The sequence below is a fragment of the Cetorhinus maximus genome, chromosome 6 (assembly GCF_964194155.1).
Source record: "Cetorhinus maximus chromosome 6, sCetMax3.hap1.1, whole genome shotgun sequence".
Classification (NCBI taxonomy): Eukaryota; Metazoa; Chordata; class Chondrichthyes; order Lamniformes; family Cetorhinidae; genus Cetorhinus; species Cetorhinus maximus.
In genome coordinates, this window is record NC_135884.1 from 19,565,612 (window position 1) to 19,586,991 (window position 21,380).

The window sequence follows — 21,380 nt, forward strand, 5'->3', positions numbered from 1 at the left end:
TTGAGGCCATAACCAGATCAGCCATGATCTTATCAAATGGTAGAGCAGGTTTGAAGGGCTGAATGGCCTATTCCTGCTCCTAAGTCTGATGTTCCTAACACCACTAGAACTGATTATCTGGTCATCATTACATTGCTGTTTGTGTGATCTTGCCACGTGGAAATTGGCTGCTGCTTTTCCTTCATTTAAACAGTGACTACACTCCAGAAGTACTTAATTGGCTCCAAAGTCCTTTTGGGATGGCCTGAAGTAATGAAAAGCACTATATAAATTCAACACATTTCTTTCGAAGCATTTTCCCTGTTTGGGTTTATACACATGTTACTACGACTTTCCCTACAGCAGATACATTCATAGTCATACCTGAGCAGTAGGTTCCATTTCCAGTGTAGCCAGCAGAACAGAAGCAGGAGGCCAGAGAGCCAGGTGGCCCTGGAAGGCAACTAAAATACACAAACATTCAGCTGCTTTTTTTTTCATATTGTCAGTTTTCACATGTTACTTTATTTATTGCTTTTCACCACTGATGGTAGTGATTTTATTGAGGTATTTTGGAATGCTGTGTTGTGTTTCCATTATTCTGTACCAGGATGTGCACTGTGTGTGGTAGGTACCCAGGAAATATCAGCCATATTATGCTCAGATGTTTCTTCCATCAACATGATGTGATACAAACATTTTGAGAATGTTACCTCACTGCTACCTCTGTAATGAAATAACATCTGCATGATTTCTAAACTTGGGCCCCGATTCCAACATGCACTGGAATTGCAGTTATTTGCATCATTCCAACAAGAGCCGAGCTGTATGAAAAACTGAAATTAGATTTGTTTCACTTACTTGGCATTGGGGTGACAAGTGTCATTGCAGTGATCATTCACAATTCCTGAAAAAGAGGAATACTGGGATGTTAAGTCATAAAGCACTTTGCTTCTGGAAAGTGAAGGGAAATGTATAGAATAGTATATTAACCTAATTCTTATAAGTGTCACAAATTTCTATAAAATAGGGATGCAATTTGGAATTTTATATTTGCTTTCATCCAAAGCTTCCGTAAAGAGAGTGGAAAAAGTATTAGTGCTTCTGTTTGTTTACAGACTTCATGGATTATATAAGTACAGACTTGATAAGTATACGGTTATTTATCATTTTAATTGGGGTAAAAGTTCCCACGATCTAAAATAAGAATTTTTTTTGAAAAAAATCTGAAGGTTTCACAAATATGAGGAGACAAAAACAGCACAATAAATGTACCAATGAACAGTGCACCATAGAAATGAGTCAGTCATTGACTATCGATGTAGCGATTAAACATTGGTCCATAGGCTAATAAAACATAGTGGTGAATGTTCATAGGAGAAGATCCCAGTAATCTAAGAAAAATCCAACCCAAAAAAGCTGTGAGATCACAGTTGGTCTGAACAAGATGATAACAAATCCACACATATGTAGTAGGTGTCCAGCACCCAGCACCAAATGGGTTAGGGCCCAAATGAAAACTCTCAGTCTTCCAGTGGTAGCAATGGTGAGCATCTTACATGTCTCATTGTCAGGTATCAAAACAAGTGCGTGTTAAACAGCCATCTGAAACACAGCAAGCTGACACAACAAGGATTTCATATGTTTTCTCACCATGTCCAAAAACCATATCAAATCAGAATCATTCCTTTCAGATATGAATATTGCAAAATATACTTAGAAATTATATTCTGTTTAATACATATGCTTGTCATAGGTTTAAGACTTATATAATATTCCACTTACCTATATCACAATTTGTGCCTCTCCACCCTTTGAAACAGTCGCAACTTCCATCACCATCTAGTCCATCGTTGCATTTCCCATTTACACACATGCATTCTAAACACACACATATAAGTATGTCATTAATAAGAGTGTAAAAGGGTAAAAAGAAGAAAACTCCATGCAGATATAGATTGATAATCCAAGACAAGATCTTGAACAGCTATACTGTTAGAAGAGGCATTGAACAGTCATCAGACACTTTCTCATAAGAATAGAGGAAAGAATTGGGGCAACTCATCATATGAGTTCCTGACATTCCTCCTAGAAACCTTTATAGCGTGATATTAATAAGTGCCTGTTAGTAAGTCACTTGTCTATCCCCTGAAGATGGAATAGTATGTGGTTGAGGAAGGACTGAACAAGAAATAAAAATATCAATATCCAACATCGCAAAACCAGGTACTAATATGGTGAAGAATGTTAGCAAAACTTAGTGCAATATTATGTGTAAGGTTAGTGTAACACAACTGGTTAATATAAAACAAATAAAAGGTGTATATTTTACAAACACTCCTCTACAATGGTAAAATATTACCACAATAAATAGAAATGGCTGATCATGGTACATTGTTTACACTTGAATGGGTACACCATTTGTCCTTCCATTAAGCTAAAGCTTGAAATTGTTTTCCAAGGTAACCCACTGGACATTGCAGCCTTGTCTAACTGTGAGAGGTCAAATAATATGGAAACATTCTTAACTGTATTCAAATTTCTAGCTCAAATCTACAACAAAATAGAAGTACAACAGAAGTGAATTAATAGAAGAAAAAATGAACTTAACACTTGCATTTCTGTGAAATTTTGTGCCCATTCTGGTGAGAATATATCATACTAGCTATTGATGATGATAGCATTAAGTGGTCAGAGATCAGGAATAGCACAGATTACAACACTCAGATGGACATATTGTAAGCCTTGCATCCAAAGATGCACCTTATGAAATCAATAATTTTGTCTCCTGTACTAATCCATTCATAGTTTAAGGTGTATATTGTCCATACCGAGTTCACAATGTGTTCCGTATCTACCAGCCTCACATGATTCACAGGCAGTGCCTTGAAATCCTTCATGACACAGGCACTCTCCGGTTCCATTAATACTATCTTGACAGATGCCGAAATTGGAGCACCAAGCATCTGGCTTGCCAGGGCACATCTGGCACTTTGGTCCAAAGTATCCTAAGCAGCATTCTAAAGTCTAAAACAACCAAAAAGAGTAATGAGGTGCTGTATCAGGAATAGCAGATAAAACCTTTCCTTGAAAAAGAGTAAAATCGGATCATATGTTGAATCTTGCATTTATGAAGGACAACTGAAAGTTGCGCATAAAATATTGTATTTACTTGCACGCATGAGGCTACATTAGTGGAACTAAAATGGAATTTAATGGGGAGCCAATGAGCATTCTGTTTATTGCACTCAGAATATTCTTGAAATTTCCTAAGTTTATTTTCTACTGTACGTGTTTTATTTTAAAGCCAAAAAAGCGGAGAAAACTGTTGCCATCTGTCAAACGACATTGTGTGAACATAGCAATACTTATGCAGTTGGCAGGCCAAGCGTGTCTGATAAAATATTTATTTCCTATAGAAAAGAAAGGCTCACACACACTGATGGATCTTTCAATTTCCTTCTCCTAAACATGAATTCATTTTGCAGTGTATTTTGTGTTTCCTCTTTCTTTCACAATAGCAGCTCAATACATCATACTGAATGCACAATTTTACAAAGAGACCAAGAACCTTCAGCTTCTGGGAATTCCAGTCACTCACATTCTCAGTTATCTTTGCTGTGTGAGTATTTAATTGGTGTTAGCCCTACGTTAGTTCTCTTGCTTAGAGTAGCATATCAAAACAATGTGTTCTATCCATGTCTGGGGGAACAGTTAAAGGCTAGACCTGATGCCTTTTTGGCTGCAATAGTAAAGTGCGTGGAAAAGAAAAGGAAGAATTTTGACAATGTGTACAGGACTGCTCTCTAAATTAGTTTACAAGAAGGAATAAAACACTGCTGACTCTATTTCTGGAAAATAGAAATGGTACAATTATGTAAGTGTAGGGGAACATTTTGTAAACAGCAGCCATATCTACAAAAGCCTGGACTTTGATATTGAAACCACAATATCAAAATGTGGAGGTGACCTCTGAATGGCCCAATTAGACTGCGCTTCTGAATCTGTCCGAAGCATCCAGGTGTTTTCCAGTGGCCCAAGAGGATAAAGGCTCTGTTTAGAGTAGGGCTAAGCCATAAAGGCTAAAAGGACTCAGGTACAATTCCCATTGCACTCAGTTATCTGAAGTCAGCTAGGGATATGCTTTGTCCTTTAATTATTATACTTTTGATACTTAAATGACCTACTCAAAACATTTTCATATATGTACATATCAATAAAAAGGAAGAGCCAGTGATGCAGGAGATTGCACTGAATTAATGAAAAGGATTAGATTCGGTCCATTGTAGAAATGTTATTTGAGATAGATACCAGGGAACATGCGTATAGTCTGCATGACCATAGAACTAGTGTTGATGTCAGGAGGATTTTCTTTTCACAGAGGGTTGGAGACCTTTGGAACATGTTATTGATAGTGAATGAAGATTTGCTGCAAGCCTTCAAAAGGAAACTGGGTGAGTTCCTAACTGGTGAGCATCACAGGATAGAAGTGGCACAGGGCAATGTTTCTCCCAAGTCATCGTGGTCTCTTGGAACCTGCTTGATTATCACTAGGTGTCAATGATGAATTTTATTTCTTTCTGAATTGCCTAGGGTTAAACCTTTAGGCGGAATTTTCCGCTCCCATTTGCGGTGGGCGTGGTTGGTGGCGTGAGTGGATAATATTGTGAGTTGGCCCTAGTTGGGTTTCCTGGCAATGTAAATCAAGGATGCGATTGTCCCCTCCCCTCACCAGTGGCGGGCCACATTTCCCGCCGACCAATGCTGGGAACTTCATTGTAATGCACTTGCATCTCATTATTGCAGAATCATCCCTCCACGTCAAATTTAATTTTTATATCAATGTGACTTCAGCACGGCATGATTTACAACTGCCTTTAAAAGGCGTGCAGCTGGCGAGCTGAACTTCTAGGGGAATTCAGAGATGAGTGCACAAAACCTTGCGCAGCGCTCGCGAGGATTGTCCATAGGACAACAAGGGAGAAGCATTGTCCATTCAGCGAGGGGGACACAGGCAAATCGCTTTTTCCTGGCTGCCTTTCAGTGTTGTACTGGGGGAAGGGCTCCAGACTGATGGAAGTACACAAGCATATGCCAGTTGGGTGTGGGGGGGTGGGGGACGGAGAGGATGAGGGAAGCGGCCTTGCACTTGGAAAAGCTTGTCAAAAGTGAGCATGCTTCCACAGCTGAGACTGTTCACCTGCAGCTCCATTGACCCGCTTGGAGTTGGGCCTCTGAAGCATTTCTGTCCACTCAAGCAATGCAAAAGCATGAGTGTACCACCAAATGCTTCAGAACTTTTCACCCCTTGGGTGCAGATTCCAAATTAATGTGAGTTTTAGGGGGCTGCAAAACAATTGGATGACTGGGCAAGTTGCAGAATCCCCTTGTGAAAGGTGGGCATGGAACAATCACAGTCGGAGGTGCTCGCAGCCCTTTGCAATGCATTTATTCAGGTTTGGACCATAAACCTTCATGGTTCAAGCTAACAGTGCAGCCTCACAGTGCAGGTTAGGAGAATTCCTTCACCTGAGCTGAGAGCACAGCATGCAGTCCAGTGGCTGAAGCTGCCACCAATCGGTCAAGTGGAGTTGGACGGAGGTGGGCAGGGTTTCGGACAGCCAAAAAGCGCACTAAACACTGGCCATCCAAGTGGTGGCCAGCACCCTCTGGCATGTGTGAAGGCGCCTTGAGATGCAGCTGGAGCCAGAGACTTAACTAAGAGAGGTCCTTAGGAGACATATGCTAACTCTCGTGTCTCTCTCTTTGATACTGCAGGAGGAGACCTTCAGGATCATGGAGCCTGGTGATCTAGCTGTATGCCTAAAAGCTTACAGGGAGCAGAGAAGATTGTGGCTTGGCAAATGGAGGAGCGCCACCGTCAAGATGAAGGGACGTCAGGACTACCTCCGGACAAAGATTCACAGAGAACCTTTGCTCGTAGGCACCTCGCTAGACCCAGGTTCTGTAGATGGCCCTTGTCATTCCTGCAGATGAGTGGGAACCAGTTTCGCCGAAGACTGCGTATGTCTAGGAACCTGGTCAGTCACGTATGTCACCTGCTGCAGGGTTTGGCGCCATGGGGACTTGGAGGGCATCAACTGCTAGTGGTCGTGAAAGTGACCGCAGTGCTCAAATTTTACGCCAGTGGCTCCTTTCAGGGCTCCAGATGTGACCTGTGCGGGATCTCACAAGCCTCCACCCACAAGTGCAGCCAGAAGGTCATGGATGCCATCTTCTTTGTGCATTTTGACTGGGATCAGGCAAGATAGGAAGCAAAAGCACTGGGATTTGTAGCGATCTCTGGTTTTCCACAAGTGCAGGGTGCCATTGACTGCACTCATGTGGCGCTTAGATCTCCATGGCAACAGCAGTCCAGTATGTGAACCACAAGGGCTTCCACTTGCTGAATTTTCAGCTGGTCCATGACCATAACAAATGCATCATGCAGGTTTATGCATGATACCCCAGAAGTGCCCACAACTCCTACATCCTTAGCAGATCTCAGATCCCTGATATCTTAAAGGACCACAAAGGTTGCAAGGCTGGCTCCTTGGGCACAAGAGCTACCCACAGAGGTTGTGGCTGATGATGCCTGTGCACCATCTGGTTCCCTGCTCCCGTCTGCTATGGATCAGGCAGTGCAGTGTGACACCAGACTGTGACCCTGAGGCTAACCTAGAACTAGGTCCCACCGAGATGTGTGGCTCTGAGCTGGTGGATTTTGTGGGTGAGTGCTGTGATGGGTCTTCCATTGGTGAGTCTGTGGATTCATCTTCCAAAGCGTCCTCAGGGCTGGAGTTGATGACCTGGCTTGTGGCTGCCCTCAGCTTAGTGCATGGCAGGAGACTGAAACAGGAGACATCACTCCCAGTATGGTTGTCTGATGAATGCTTCCAGTACAAAATCCTCACTTGATTGAGAGCCACCGACCTCGCCGTCTGCACAGGAACAGTCCACATCCTCGCCAGCCAACTGGATGGATGTATTTTCAAACGCTGTGAGGACCTACAGCTTGGGCATGCCTCCCCCAGTCTGGGATATTCTCCTCTAGTTGTGGGCTAGCTTATCCTGTATTGAGACAGATGGAGAGAGTGTAAGCACGATGCCTGCCAGGCCAGATGAGAAGGATGTCTGACACGTGTGGAGTGTGAGTGGTGCCATGAACGGCATAAGGGCACGATGGGCATGGGTGATGAGGGCGTTTGTGAGTGTGCGGTGATGTGCCTTGAGCTGGCAGTGAGTGCGAACCCTGTGGATGTGTGATGGGTTTGTGATTGTGTGAGTTGAGAGTGATGAGAAGAATGACTTACCCTGGTGGAATGGAGGAGATCATTCATCCACTTGTTGCACTGGATGGCTGTTCTCTTTTGGAAGGCGTTGGCGCTCACCCCCCGCCTCCCATGCTGGATTGGTGAGCTTGGTGGCTGGTCTTCGCCCAGAGCGGGGTAGAAGAGTTCACAGTGGGCATCTACTGCATGCAGCATGAGCCCCAGAGAGGCGTCACTAAATTTGGGGGCTGCTGGAAAGCAGACGATACGGTGCAAAAACCTGCCATTGCGGCTGGTGGGAAAAACATCCTTTTTCACACCCGTCACCACGCTGAGGTTTGATTGGCTGGCAGCTCTTGGTGGGTGGGCCTTCTGCCCCTAGGGTCCTTGATCCTGGAGAAGGCCCAAAACTGCCCAGTTAAGTACCTGATTAGCACTTAATTTGGTGGGTCTTCCCGAAAAGAAGCCAGATGTGGTTCTCGCTGGCTCTCCAACTGGCAGGTGAGACCCCCTGTTGCCTCCATTAAATACTGACAAGAAAATTATTACTTGCGTGAGTCAGTGCCTCAAGAAGATGGAAGAAAAACTGGGAGGTAAGGAAGAAATTTTGCTGGTAGAAAATATACTTACTAAGGTTACTTTTATACAGCTGGGCTTGCAGCCAGAAAGTTTCATGTTTCTGCCATTTCTAAATTCTTTATAATAGCAGTTGGGTGTTCCAAGTTGGCGAGGAAATTCCTATGCAAAAAAATAATTAATTGACGCTTCAAAATGACATATTTTATTGATTATGAACTTTTGCAGCTAAAATCATTAACATATTGGGCAGAACTTTGCCGTCAGCGAGTAGGGGGCAGGGCCCTCTTGCCGACGCATAAAATGATGCGGGATGACATTGGGCGGAACCCCCGACGTCATCCCACCCCATTTAAATTTTCAGGAAGGCGGTGGCACAGCAAAATCAGCTGTGTGCCCGCCGACCTGTCAATGGCCAATTGAGGCCATTGACAGGATCATTTAACCAATTGAAGGACCTGCCCATCCAACCTTAAGGTTGGCAGGCAGGCCAGGAGCCCCGGCGGCAAATAGAGAAAACGTGAAACCACATACAGCGGCGGGATTTGTCACATGAGGGGGACATGTAAGGGTTTTTTTTCTATTTTTAATATTTTTCAAAGTCCAGGCAATCTCCCTGAGGCTGCACTTAGCTTTTGTGCGCATGCGCACTCTCACTTTTAGGGAACCCCCACCCCGCCCACACAGGGAGCGCATAGTGCTTCCCGCTGGATGTCACGCTGGGCGGGCCTTAATTGGCACGCCCATGTAAAATGGTGGTGAGGCCCGCTTCGCTGGTGGGGATCGGCTCCGCGCCCGCCGGAGATTGGGTCGGGCCCGCCCGCCTGACAGGCAGAAAATTCTGCCCATTATGTCTTGAAAATGCCCCACAATCCTTGATCTTGTTACAAATACAGTTAAATACAACCCAAGCATTTGGGAAAAAATATAAAGTTATACACAAAATAAGTACTTAAATATCGAAAAGAGGATGATCCCTCTTGACCTCTTTCTGCGGTCCATGCCATCCTTCAGCTAATTCTTATTAAGCTAAGAGAATTCATTGCGAACATCCCTGTATTGTGTGTGCTTTGCCTGGGTCTGTTAAAATCTATTTTGTTGTTACTGTTACCTTAACGAAGGTGTAACTGGGAGTTAGATTAATTAGGGAGCTAGGAGTTATCATAATAGTAATTTGTAGACCTATGTATTTGCTTAAAATTATTTATTTTATTAATAAATGTTTAATTTAGTTTTATGAAAACCTCTAAGTCTCGGTAGGCTCATTATACTGAATTCAAGGCACGCATCTTGAAATAAAAATCAAATTGCAATAAACAGTTGTGGAAGTTGTTGCAAGTTTCCCTGTGGGATTTGAGCAGCTTGACATTTACCATCAGCTGTGTCATAACGCTCATCTCATTGTAAAAACAGCTCGGACCTCAAAAATAGAAGGCCATGAATTTGAGTCTGAAAGATGCTTGACACTTTTATGTGCCTGCCTTACCTGCATGAGCTTTCTGCTCTTGGCTGAATCACTGGATGATTCAATACCCAGAAATGAGAGATTTTTTTCAAGCAGAGGAAAAATTGGAGTCCATTTACATTTAAAGCTCTTGCCAGCAAAATCATTCACTTACAGCATTTATATGTCTTTTGCAATAAATCATTTTTGGAAAGTTGGAATTAATCTAGAGTTACATTATACATAGGGCAAATCATACAAGGGATCACATTGGAAAAGAGCAGTAAAACTAAAGATGGCATCAGAATTTATACTTACCATTGGGGTTGTCCCCTGAGGACAGATGGGATTATGATCACAGCTGCCACATATTCCCTTAGAAAGAAAAATATTAACTTTGATTTCTATTCTGTTCACGTTGGCATGTGGTTATACATACGATACATTTGAGCCAGTTTGCCAAGAAAAGTTAATTTTAGTCAAGTTTCTCTAGATTTTAAATGAAAATAACCCAATTAAAAATATTTATACAATAGGATATCCAATCATTCATTCAGTAATTCAAATTAAGGGAAAGCAACATAAAACGGTTGACAAACATTTTACCTGATTGTGATTAGATTTATAAGGCAAGATTTTAACTAATTCAAAACCCATTCACTTGCACATAGATAAAATTGGACCATATAGTATGCACATTCTCCAGTGTTTAATGCGATAAGCATGAAAATTAAAAAAAAAATCAGGACCACTCAATGCTTGAATTAAGACAGGGTTGGAGAACCCTCAGCCTGGGGGCTGGATCCGGCCTGTTACACTTTTTCATCTGGCCCGCGGTGAGATTTCAAAATCTGGCCACGTCCCCCCCTCTCCCCACGTGCTGCACTCTGGGCCATCCGCCATGCTCTGATGTGCCTTGGCTGCAGTCACCAGAGGCCCAGGCTGTGGGGAGAGAGTGAAGCCCACGATCCGGGAGCAGGAGCGCAGGGCGGAGGGGGCGGGGGAGGGGGGAAGCTGCCAGCTGCTGTTTGGGTGATGAAGTGTGAGTAATCCTGGGCGGGGGAGAAAGGGAGCAGGACACCCGGCTCCATGAGCGGCTATTCCCCCTCCCAGCTCCATTGATGCCCCAGGACAGTAGCTCAGAACCTGCAGACTGAGGGAGAGGCCCAGGCTCCAGGCCCAGGTGCAGCCTCAGACTGGGAGTCGGTCAGAGCCTTGGGTTGTTGAGTCACTGCCCTGGGCTGGTTTGGGAGTGAAACAGAGTGGGAAAGGAGAGAGACAGAGAAAGAGAATGGAAAATGAAAGCAATCAAAAAGTTGAGCTGAATTTCAGGAGTACTGTGATTGAGACACAGCTGTCCTACTCTGGGCTTTTTTTGGGTGATTTAGTGTTATCTAATTTGAGTTAGAGAAGGAACTGCAATTAAACATTTTTGCTACACCACTCAATATTGAAGCAGTCGATATACCTGAAGACCTTCAACATGAAGTTACAGAAAGCAACATTGAACTTAAGGCTAAATACAATAACCTGCCTTTGCTACTCCATGTAGGCACCGATGAATTTCCAAACTTGAGGAAACGCGCTGAGCATTGCATCGCTGTTTGGAACTACATACTGCTGTGAGCAGCATTTTTTCAAAACTTTCTCTCGCAAAGAACGGTCTGCGTGCCAGATTAACAGACATGAATTTGGACAGCCAGTTGTGAGTAGCAACATCATCAGTGCCAGCAGACATAAAAAGGCTTATGAAGGAAAAGCAAACTCAGCCATTGCTTTAAAGCAGTGGGTGAGTTGAATGTTTCTGTATTCTCTGTAAAAAAAATTAATTAATTAATTTTGTTTTTAAGTGTGTATGGCCTGCGATGATTTTGTCTATGTGTGAGTAGCCCTTGATAAGAAAAAGATACCCCTGAATCAAGATATTGGATGGGATTTTCCAATATTGGAAACTAAGGCCAGGATTTTCTGGACCTGCCCACCACCATGATCTTCAGATCGCGCCGAAAGACAATGGACTTTTGGCTGGCCCACCACATCCCCTACGGCGGGTCCCACCACAGCAGGGCTGGAAAATCCTAGCCTAAGTCCGGTGGCGGGCGGGAAATGCGGCATGATTCCAGCTGGGCGGTGGGGCAGGTGATTAATCTTCTACTTTTCAGATAGTAATTATGCGTCTGCAAGGAGCTCAGCAAATCCCGTGACATGGCGGGCAGAAAGTCGCCCCCACCCCCACCGTTACTTAATGTGGTTTAAGGTCCTGGTGCCATATTTAAAGGGCACCAAGACAGACATTCACTCATTGCAGGCCAGGAGCTCTGCACAACTCCTACAGAATCCTTGCGGCCGCAGGTCGGACTGGAGAAGCTAGCAGATCAAAAGACCATAAGACGTAGGAACAGAAGTCGGCCATTTGGCCCACCGAGTCAGCTCCACCATTCAATGAGATCATGGCTGATCTGATAAACCTCAATTCCACTTTCCTGCCTTTTCCCCATAACCCTTGATTCCCTTACTGATTAAAAACCTGTCTATCTCAGCCTTGAATATATTTAATGACCCAGCCTCTACAGCCCTCTGCGGTAAAGAATTTCATAGATTGAGCACCCCCTGAGAGCAGAAATTCCTCCTAATCTCTGTTTTAAGTGGGTGCCCCCTTACTCTGAGATTATGCCCTCTGGTCCTAGATCTCCAACAAGGGGAAACAACCTCTCAGCATCTACCCTGTGAAGTCCCCTAAGAATCTTATATGTTTCATTAAAGTCACCTCTCATTCTTCTAAACTCCAATGAGTACAGGCCCAACCGACTCAACTGCTCCTCATAAGAAAATCCCTCCATTCCCAGGATCAACCGAGTGAACCTTCTCTGGACTGCCTCCAACGCCAGTATATCTTTCCTTAGATAAGGTGATCAAAACTGTTCACAGTATTCTAGGTGTGGTCTAACTAGTGCCTTGTATAGTTTTAGCAAGACTTCCCTATTTTTATACTCCATCCCCTTTGAAATAAAGGCCAACATTCCATTTGTCTTACCTAGTACCTGCTGAACTAGTATGTTAGCTTTTTGTGATGCATGCATGAGCACCCCCAAACCCCTCTGTGCTGCAGCTTTCTGCAGTCTTTCTCCATTTAAATAATATCCAACTCCTCTATTCTTCCTGCCAAAGTGCATAACCTCACATTTTCCCACATTCTATTCCATCTGCCACTTTTTTGCCCATTCACTTAACCTGTTTATAGCCCTCTGTAGGCTCTTTGCGTCATCCTCACCACTTGCCTTCCCACCTATTTTTGTGTCATCCACAAACTTGGCGATAGTACATTCATTTCCCTCATCCAAGTCATTAATATATATTGTAAATAATTGAGGCCCCAGCACTGATCCCTGTGGCACTCCACTAGTTACAGGTTGCCATCCTGAAAATGCTCCCCTTATTCCAACTCTCTGTCTTCTATTAGTTAGCCAGTCCTCTAACCATGCTAATATACCATTCCCAACATCATGGGCTCTTATCTTATTAAATAGCCTTATGTGTGGTACCTTATCGAACGCCTTTTGAAAATCCAAATATATTACATCTAGTGGTTCCCCTAATCCATCCTGCTTGTTACCTCCTCAAAGAATTCTAATAAATTTGTCAGGCATGATTTCCCCTCCATGAAGCCATGCTGACTCTGCTTGATTAGATTATGCATTTCTAAATGCTCTGCTATTTCATCCTTTATAATAGACTCCAACATTTTCCCAATGACAGATGTTAAGCTAACTGGTCTACAGTTACCTGTTTTTTTGTCTCCCTCCTTTTTTGAATAAGAGTGTTACATTGGCAGTGCTCCAATCCTCTGGGACTTTTCCAGAATCTAAGGACTCTTGGAAGATTACTACCAGTGCATCCACTATCTCTGCAGCTATTTCCTTTAATATCCTAGGATGCAACCCATCAGGTCCAGGTGACTTATCGACCTTTAGCCCCATTAGTTTCCCTAGTACTTTTACTCTACTGATAGTTATTGTATTTATTTCCCCCCACCCCCCTCACTTTTGCCCCATGTAGTACTTTTGGTGAAGGCTGATGCAAAGCATTTATTCAACTCCTCTGCCATTTCCTGGTTCCCCATTATTATTTCCCCAGCCTCATTCTCTAAGGGGTCTATATTGACTTTGGCCTCTCTCTTCATTTTTATACATTTAAAGAAGCTCTTACTGTCCATTTTTATATTACTTGCTAGTTTACCCTCAAGTTTACCTTTATTTTTTCCCTCTTTATTTTTTTTTAGTCATCTTCCGTTGGTTATTAAAATTTTCCCAATCCTCTGCCTCACCATTAATCTTTGCCAGGTTTCATGTTTTTTCTTTCACTTTGATACTATCCTTAATTTCCTTGGTCAACCATGGTTGGTTTATCCCCTTCCTACAATCCTCCTTCCTCACTGGAATATCTATGTTGTGAGTCATTAACTATTTTCTTAAACATCTGCCATTTCATCAACTGTCTTTTCTGCTAAACTCCTTTCCCAGTCCATTCCAGCCAACTCTGCCCTCATTCCTTTGTAATTACCCTTATTTAAGTTTAGAACAGATGTTTCTGAACTAAGTTTCTCACTCTCAAACTGAATGCTAAATTCCACCATGTTATGGTCAGTGTTTCCTAGGGGACCTTTTACTCTGAGATCATTTATTAAACCTGCCTCATTATACATTACCAGATCTAAAATAGCCTGATCCCTGTTGGATCCACATCACGTGAGCAACAACATCGTGGGACATACAAGGCTATCTCTGGCATTTTCTAAATAGAGCACTGCTGGCAATACATCCATGGTTGGGCCAATGCTCTCCATTGCAGTGTTCCATGTCTGCCTGCATCTTGACCTTATAGAAGCCCCATGCCTCTTCCTGCTCAGGCCCTTGCTCCTCCTGGCCCTGTGCCAACCTGCGATGGGCCCTCCTTCTCCTCATCTGGATAACAGCCATTACTGAGGCAAGGTTGCCTACAGCCTGCATGATCAATGCCTCAGTGGATGTGTGAACAAATTGAAGTGGTACATTAATTGAGCACGTCCTTTACAGGTTTCCCCCTATCTCAAAGCTAGCAAGCAAATGCTAAGCCCTTCACTTGCCCTCCATCTAGACATGGTATCCCCACCCCACCCTTTCTAGGTAAAGGACATCCTGGAGGACCAGAAATGGGTGTTCCTCCTGTTCATGCATGGATGCGTATGGAAACATTGCTCTTTGACCAGGACAATGAGAGCCATGTGCAAGAAGTCGCAAGATAACATTTGTCTGCTTGTCTCCACAACCCTCAAAACTTGATAGAGAGACCATTACCTTGGCAACATGGAAAGACTAACCATGTAATCCCTTGTCAGCCAAGAGAGGATGAAGGTTTGGAGTTGTGAGTTGGCAGTGGCCATTAACCAGCCATGCCCCTTGCAGGCATTCCACCACCCTCCCTCCCTTCATCCCTGCCTCTGGCTGCAGCCAATGGTAAATGGCAATGAATGTATGTCAGGTCCACACCTTGCTGGGATCTGGATGTTATGAAATCCATGAATCAGGGACAAACTTGCTGCAAAGCAGGCTTAACCACAGAGAGGAGAACACAAATGAGCATCTTTGACACCCATATGTCCCATAATTATTTGTGTGTCCCTTTAGTCGGCCACAAAGTGCTGACTTTGAGCTCCACCCTCCTGAAAAGACCCTCCTCCCACCTCAAGGGGTCTCACTGACTGATTAACTGTGTAGTCAAGGTCAGAAATGGTGCACGTCACCTTCTAGACTCACTCCACCACCTTCTACCCTCCCAATGTCACCAGCCAACTTCGCCCATCATCATAGGCCCACCAATATCACCATTCCCCTCTCCTCTGTCATCTTTGAACCTCTCTGTTATCTAGACCCTAACACGATTCACATCCACATGTCTTTTCTCACCTCATGGCCAACACCTGTTATCGTCCCCATGCCCACCCTGACCCTATCCTCTCCCGTTACCGTTATCTGAGCCACCTGTCTTGTTCCCCTCTGTGACTTAGCTGATGAGACCTTCACCTACCAGACTCTCACACTGGACCTGCCATCTTATTGCATTCTACTCCCCACTCTGACGGTGACTACTCCCTCCCTCCTGAATTCACCTCCCCACCCCCCCCCCCACCCCCCCACGATCCCACAGCCGACACCACTGACTCTGCCCTCTAAGATGCTTCCTCCCCCCTTGCCCAGACACTTTCACCCCCTTTGCTAGGCTTCCTCTGTCCCCCCTTCCCATGATATTCTCCCCTTTCCCCGGGCACTCTCCCCACCCTGCCTGCCTTACCCTCCCTGTTCAGCCTTCACTCCACCCTTTCGCCTTACCCCCTCTCTTCCAGCCCTCATCTGACTTCCTTGTCCAGCCTTGGTGCAGCATTTGCTGAGGGTACTCAAAATGAGTGAAGTTATGCAAGGCCCCCCTAAGAAGGAGTAAAGCAGCATCTATTGACCTCAAAGTCATGGAAGAGGTGAAGCTTGCCAGGTGCATGCCACTTATATACAGTCGTAAAACTGCATGTTCTAAATTCTCACTGGCAGGGAGCTTAATTTGGAGGGGGAGCTTAATTCTGCTGAGGTGGCCTTTTAATGAGCATACATGAGATGCTAATGCATGCAAATGGAATTCCCGACATGTTCGTTGGGAAGTTCAACCCGCCTTTAACCTGCCTTGAAAGTCGGGAGAACAAAATTCCAACCATTCCAATTCCGCCCATTGTATTTAAATATATGATGGATTAGGGAATTCTATCAATAATGACATTTGATGGCTTGATCCTTTATGCACATGTCTGGAATTGGACATCTGTCCCAGTGTTACTAACATTTTCTCGAGAACTACAAAATCCCCAAAGACCAATCTCCAAAATAATGTACCATGGAGTGATTGGATGTGGGCCAACGCCTGCGATCCTCCATACCGTAAGTTTATAATTTCAACAATGGTACAAGGGGCGCTTACAAACAAAGGACAGGAAAATATATTATCAATAGTTGCATTAATTTTTTTGATTTTAACAAGGTCCTTTCAGTTGCTGTGAGAAAGCCAGAAGCCTCATAATGGTATTTCTTCAGCCTCTTCTGCTGGAAAGCAGTAAAAAAATTGAACAGCGAGTAGCAACTGATCCCAGCTTAGGCAACATCTCACAGCCAGATAAACTTGTCAACAGAAACCAAAAGGTACATGGAGTAGCACGGTTCTATTTATATATACACTAGTATTTTATACATACCTCTACCGTTATAGTGTCATTGATGTCACATCTATTCTTCTGCATTTGAAGAACCTGAGTCATTCCTAGCAAGATCCCATTTCTTGTTTCATTGTGAAAATCATTTAATGGAACGTCATTTATAAAAATCTGGAAAAAATAATTGCAATTTGCATCTTAATAATAATTTGCATTTTAATAATAATTGCAGAAAAACCAATCTTTTGCAAGAGATAATAGGCTGATATAATAAATCAATTATACCTTTTCATAAATCATCAAAACCTTTACCTAGACTAGGAGGAGTTTATCCTTTAGTAAGCAGGTATGGTGGTGTAATAATGTGTTACTGGAATAGTCATTTGGTAATACAGAACGAGTATTGCTGAAAAAAGACAATTTGTCAAAGCTTATCGTCTTGCACTCATCAGGACAATCGCAAGAATTCCAGTAACAAAAACAAAAATAGCTGGAAAAACTCAGCAGGTCTGACAGCATCTGAGGAGAAGAACACAGTTAATGTTTCGAGTCCGTATGACTCTTCATCAGAACTAAAGAAATATAGAAATGTGGTGAAATATAAGCTGGTTGAGGGGGGTGGGATAGGTAGAGCTGGATAGAAGGCCAGTGATAGGTGGAGGCAAAGAAGAGATTGCCAAAGATGTCATAGAAAGAAGGACAAAGGGGTGTTGACGGTAGTGATATTATCTAAGGAATGTGCTAATGGGGACATTAAGGGTAGAAAGCAGGACAAGCAAGTGACAGATAGCCCTAGAGGGGGTGGGGCGGGGGGGAAGGGATCAAAATGGGCTAAAAGGTGGAGATTAAACAATAGATTGAAATAAATTTAAAAATAGGTGAGAAAAGAAAAATATATTTAAAAAATTATAAATTATTGGAAAAAGGGGGATCAGAAAGGGGGTGGGGATGGAGGAGAGAGTTCATGATCTGAAATTGTTGAACTCAATGTTAAGTCCGGAAGGCTGTAAAGTGCCTAGTCGGAAGATGAGGTGCTATTCCTCCAGTTTGCGTTGAGCTTCACTGGAACATTGCAGCAGGCCAAGGACGGTCATGTTGCCTTGAGAGCAGGGTGGTGTGTTGAAATGGCAAACAACAGGGAGGTCTGGGTCATGCTTGCGGACAGACCGAAGGCGTTCTGCAAAGCGATCACCCAGGCTGAGTTTGATCTCTCCAATGTAGATAGACTGCATTGGGAGCAGCGAATGCAGTAGACTAAATTGGGGGAAGTGCAAGTGAGGCGCTGCTTCACTTGAAAGGAGCGTTTGGGCCCTTGGACAGTGAGGAGGGGGGATGTAAAGGGGCAGGTGTTACACCTTCTGCAGTTGCATGGGAAGGTGCCATGGGAGGGGGTTGAGGTGTAGGGGGTGATGGAGGAGTGAACCAGGGTGTCCCAGAGGGAACGATCCCTGTGGAATGCTGCCGGCGGGGGTGAAGGGAAGATGTGTTTGGTGGTGGCATCATGCTGGAGTTGACAGAAATGGCGGAGGATGATCCTTTGAATGCGGAGGCTGGTGGGGTGATAGGTGAGGACAAGGGAGACCCTATAATGGTTCTGGGAGGGAGAGGAAGGAGTGAGGGCGGATGCGCGGGAGATGGGCTGGACACGGTTGAGGGCCCTGTTAACCACTGTGGGTGGAAAACCTCGGTTAAGGAAGAAGGAAGACATGTCAGAAGAACTGTTTTGGAAAGTGGCATCATCAGAACAGATGCGATGGAGGTGAAGAAACTGAGAGAATGGGATGGAGTCCTTACAGGAAGCGGGGTGTGAAGAGCTGTAGTCGAGGTAGCTGTGGGAGTCGGTAGTCTTGTAATGAATATTGGTGGACAGTCTATCACCAGAAATTGAGACAGAGAGGTCAAGGAAGGGGAGGGAAGTGTTAGAGATGGACCATGTGAAAATGATGGAGGGGTGGAAATTGGAAGCAAAATTAATAAATTTTTCCAGGTCCAGACGAGAGCATGAAGCAGCACCGAAGCAGTCATCGATGTACCGGTGAAAGAGTTGTGGGAGGGGGCCTGAGTAGGACTGGAACAAGGAATGTTCCACATACCCCATAAAGAGGCAGGCATAACTGGGGCCCATACGGGTACCCATAGCAACACCTTTTATTTGGAGGAAGTGAGACGAGTTTAAGGAGAAATTGTTCAGTGAGAAATGGAGGAGAGTAGTGGTGGATGGGGATTTTTCGGGCTTCTGTTCGAGGAAGAAGCGGAAAGCCCTCAGACCATCCCGGTGGGGGATGGAGGTGTAGAGGGATTGGACGTCCATGGTGAAGAGGTGGCGGTTGGGGCCAGAGAACTGGAAATTGTTGATATGATGTAGGGCGCCAGAGGAATCGCGGATGTAGGTGGGAAGACACTGGACAAGGGGAGAGAGAACGGAGTCAAGATAGCAAGAAATGAGTTCCATGGGGCAGGAACAGGCTGACACGATCGGTCTGCCTCAGGGGAGCTTTGTACTGTATGAGAAGAGAATGCTTATTGGTTGGAAGGTGGACTCTGCTTGGTAGAGGAATTGCCATGGAGAATGCACCAATTAATAGTGACTGACAGTTAACTGTCAAACATTGTTTGAAATTTTAAACCAGGCAGCTTGACTCTGATTGGTCAAGGCATTGCCCCAGGGAATGAACCAGTGAATGGCTATCACTTATTTTGTTTAGCTGAAACAGGCGCAATGTGTGTACATATTCTTTCTGTCTGCAAAGAACAGGGCCCTGCGTATTAATATATGTAGCTTCCAGTACATGCAAATGTGCCACATTGCGAGCCCAACTGACAATCTTTAATTGGTTGTTGGCGTAACTTTAGCACAGTGAGGATTATTTAGCAAATGTTGTCCAATCACGGAATCACATCTAACGTTGGACACTGTGTTTTGAGTTTTGCAAGCATGGTCTGGTTGGGTATGGTCTGTATCTTGCCCATTGTGAACAGCGGAAGGGACATGTTTGATATGATCCACCAGTCTTTGGGATGTATGGCCTACATACCTAGCATCACACTGGCACCGAAATTCATATACCACATTATTCATTTGTGTGATAGGCAGAATGTCTTTTTGGCTTGACGGCAGCAACCTATTAGCGGTGAATACCACTCGTGTTGCTAGGTATGTAGGCTGTACATCCCAAAGACTGGCGGATCATATCAAACAGCATGTTCCTCCCGCTGTTCACAACGGGCAAGATACAGACTGTACCCAACCAGCCCATGCTTGCAAAACTCAAAACACATTGTCCAACATTAGATGTGATTCCACGATTGGACAACATTTGTAAAATAATCTCAGTGTGCTAAAAATTACACCAACAACCAATTTAAGATTGTGGGGCTCGCAGTGTGGTGCATTTGCGTGTACTGGAAGCTACATATAGGGCTCTGTTCTTTGCAGACAGTAAGAGCATGTGCATACATTGTGCCTGCTTCAGCTAAACAAAATATGTGACAACCATTCACTGGTTCATTCCCTGGGGCAATGCCTTGACCATTCAGAGTCAAGCTGCCTGGTGTAAAATTTCAAACAATGCTTGACAGTTAACTGCCAGTCACTATTACCTGGTGCATTCTCCATGCCAAGACCTCTATCAGTCAGAGTCCACTTGCCAACCAATCAGCACTGTCTTCTTAGACAGTATAAAGTCATTGCTTTCCCTAGCATTGGTATTCTTGCGATTGTCCTCATGAGTGAAAGACGAAAAACTTTGACAAAATGTCTTTTTTCATCAATACTCATGTTACTAGAAGGTGTGTCCTAATTGTATCATGGCAATTTGCAGATTTGAATTCAGCTAAATAAAAGAAAATCTGGAATAAAAAGCTGGTAATGCCAATCATTAAGCTCTTGGATTGTCATAAAAACCCAGCTGGTTCACTAATGCCCTTTAGGAAAGGAAACATGCGTCCTTAGCCAGTCTGGCCTATCTATATGTGACTCCAGACCACAGCAATGTAGTTGACTCTTAATTGCACTCTGAAACCACTCAGTTGTAGCAAACCACTGCAAAAAAAAATCCCTTTGCAACAGCAATGTGTGTGTATTCGCATCAGTTCAAGAAGTCAGTTCACCATCATCTTCTCAAGGACAATTAGTGATAGGCAACAAACGCTGGCCTTTTCAGCGACTTTCACAACCCATGAATGGATGAGAAAAAAAATCATAAAACCAGATGATTACTCAACACTGACCAAGTCATAGGATTCAGACAAGACAAAGGCACACCCAGACCAATCAACCCTGCAAAGTCTTCCTAACTAACATCTTGGGACTTTTGCCAAAATTGGGAGAGGTGATCCACAGACTAGCTAAGCAACAGCCTTACTCACAGAATTGTACCTGTCAGCCAACGTCCTAGACTCCTCTATCACCACTATACCAGTGACAGGACAGATCTAAATAGTACAGGTGGCAGCAATGTACGATATAGTAGGGAGGAGTGGTTCAACATTGACTTCAGACCCCATGAAGTCTCATGGCATCAGGTCAAATATTGGCAAGGAAACCTCATCCTCATTCTCATGCCCTCCCTCAGCTGATGAATTAGTTCCCCATGTTGAAAACTACTGGGAAAAAGTACTGAGGGTAGTAAGGGCACAGAATTTACACAGGGTGGGGACTTGAATGTCCATCATCAAGAGTGGTTCAGTAACACCACCACTTACCAAAATGGTTGAATTTTGAAGGACATTACCGCTAGCCTAGACTTCTGGCAGGTGTTGAGAAAACCAAAGTGAGGGAAAAATCTATTTGTCCTCATCAGTTGCTGATTGCAGATGCATCTGTGCATGACAGTATTGAAGTGACCATCGCACGGTCCTTATGGACTCGAATGGTTGGTGA

General features: G+C 44.1%; 1 protein-coding gene across 1 annotated transcript in view; it reads right to left on the bottom strand.

Annotated features, from left to right (window-relative positions):
* Positions 1-21,380, bottom strand: part of stab1 (stabilin 1) — a 260,057-nt gene that overhangs the window by 89,523 nt on the left and 149,154 nt on the right. The window contains exons 35-41 of the mRNA XM_078543330.1: positions 16,541-16,669; positions 9,589-9,645; positions 7,881-7,988; positions 2,811-3,006; positions 1,765-1,860; positions 841-886; positions 364-443 (exon numbers count right to left, since the gene is read on the bottom strand). Of these exons, the coding sequence (XP_078399456.1) occupies positions 364-443; positions 841-886; positions 1,765-1,860; positions 2,811-3,006; positions 7,881-7,988; positions 9,589-9,645; positions 16,541-16,669 (712 nt within the window). The remainder of the gene's footprint in view (positions 1-363; positions 444-840; positions 887-1,764; positions 1,861-2,810; positions 3,007-7,880; positions 7,989-9,588; positions 9,646-16,540; positions 16,670-21,380) is intronic.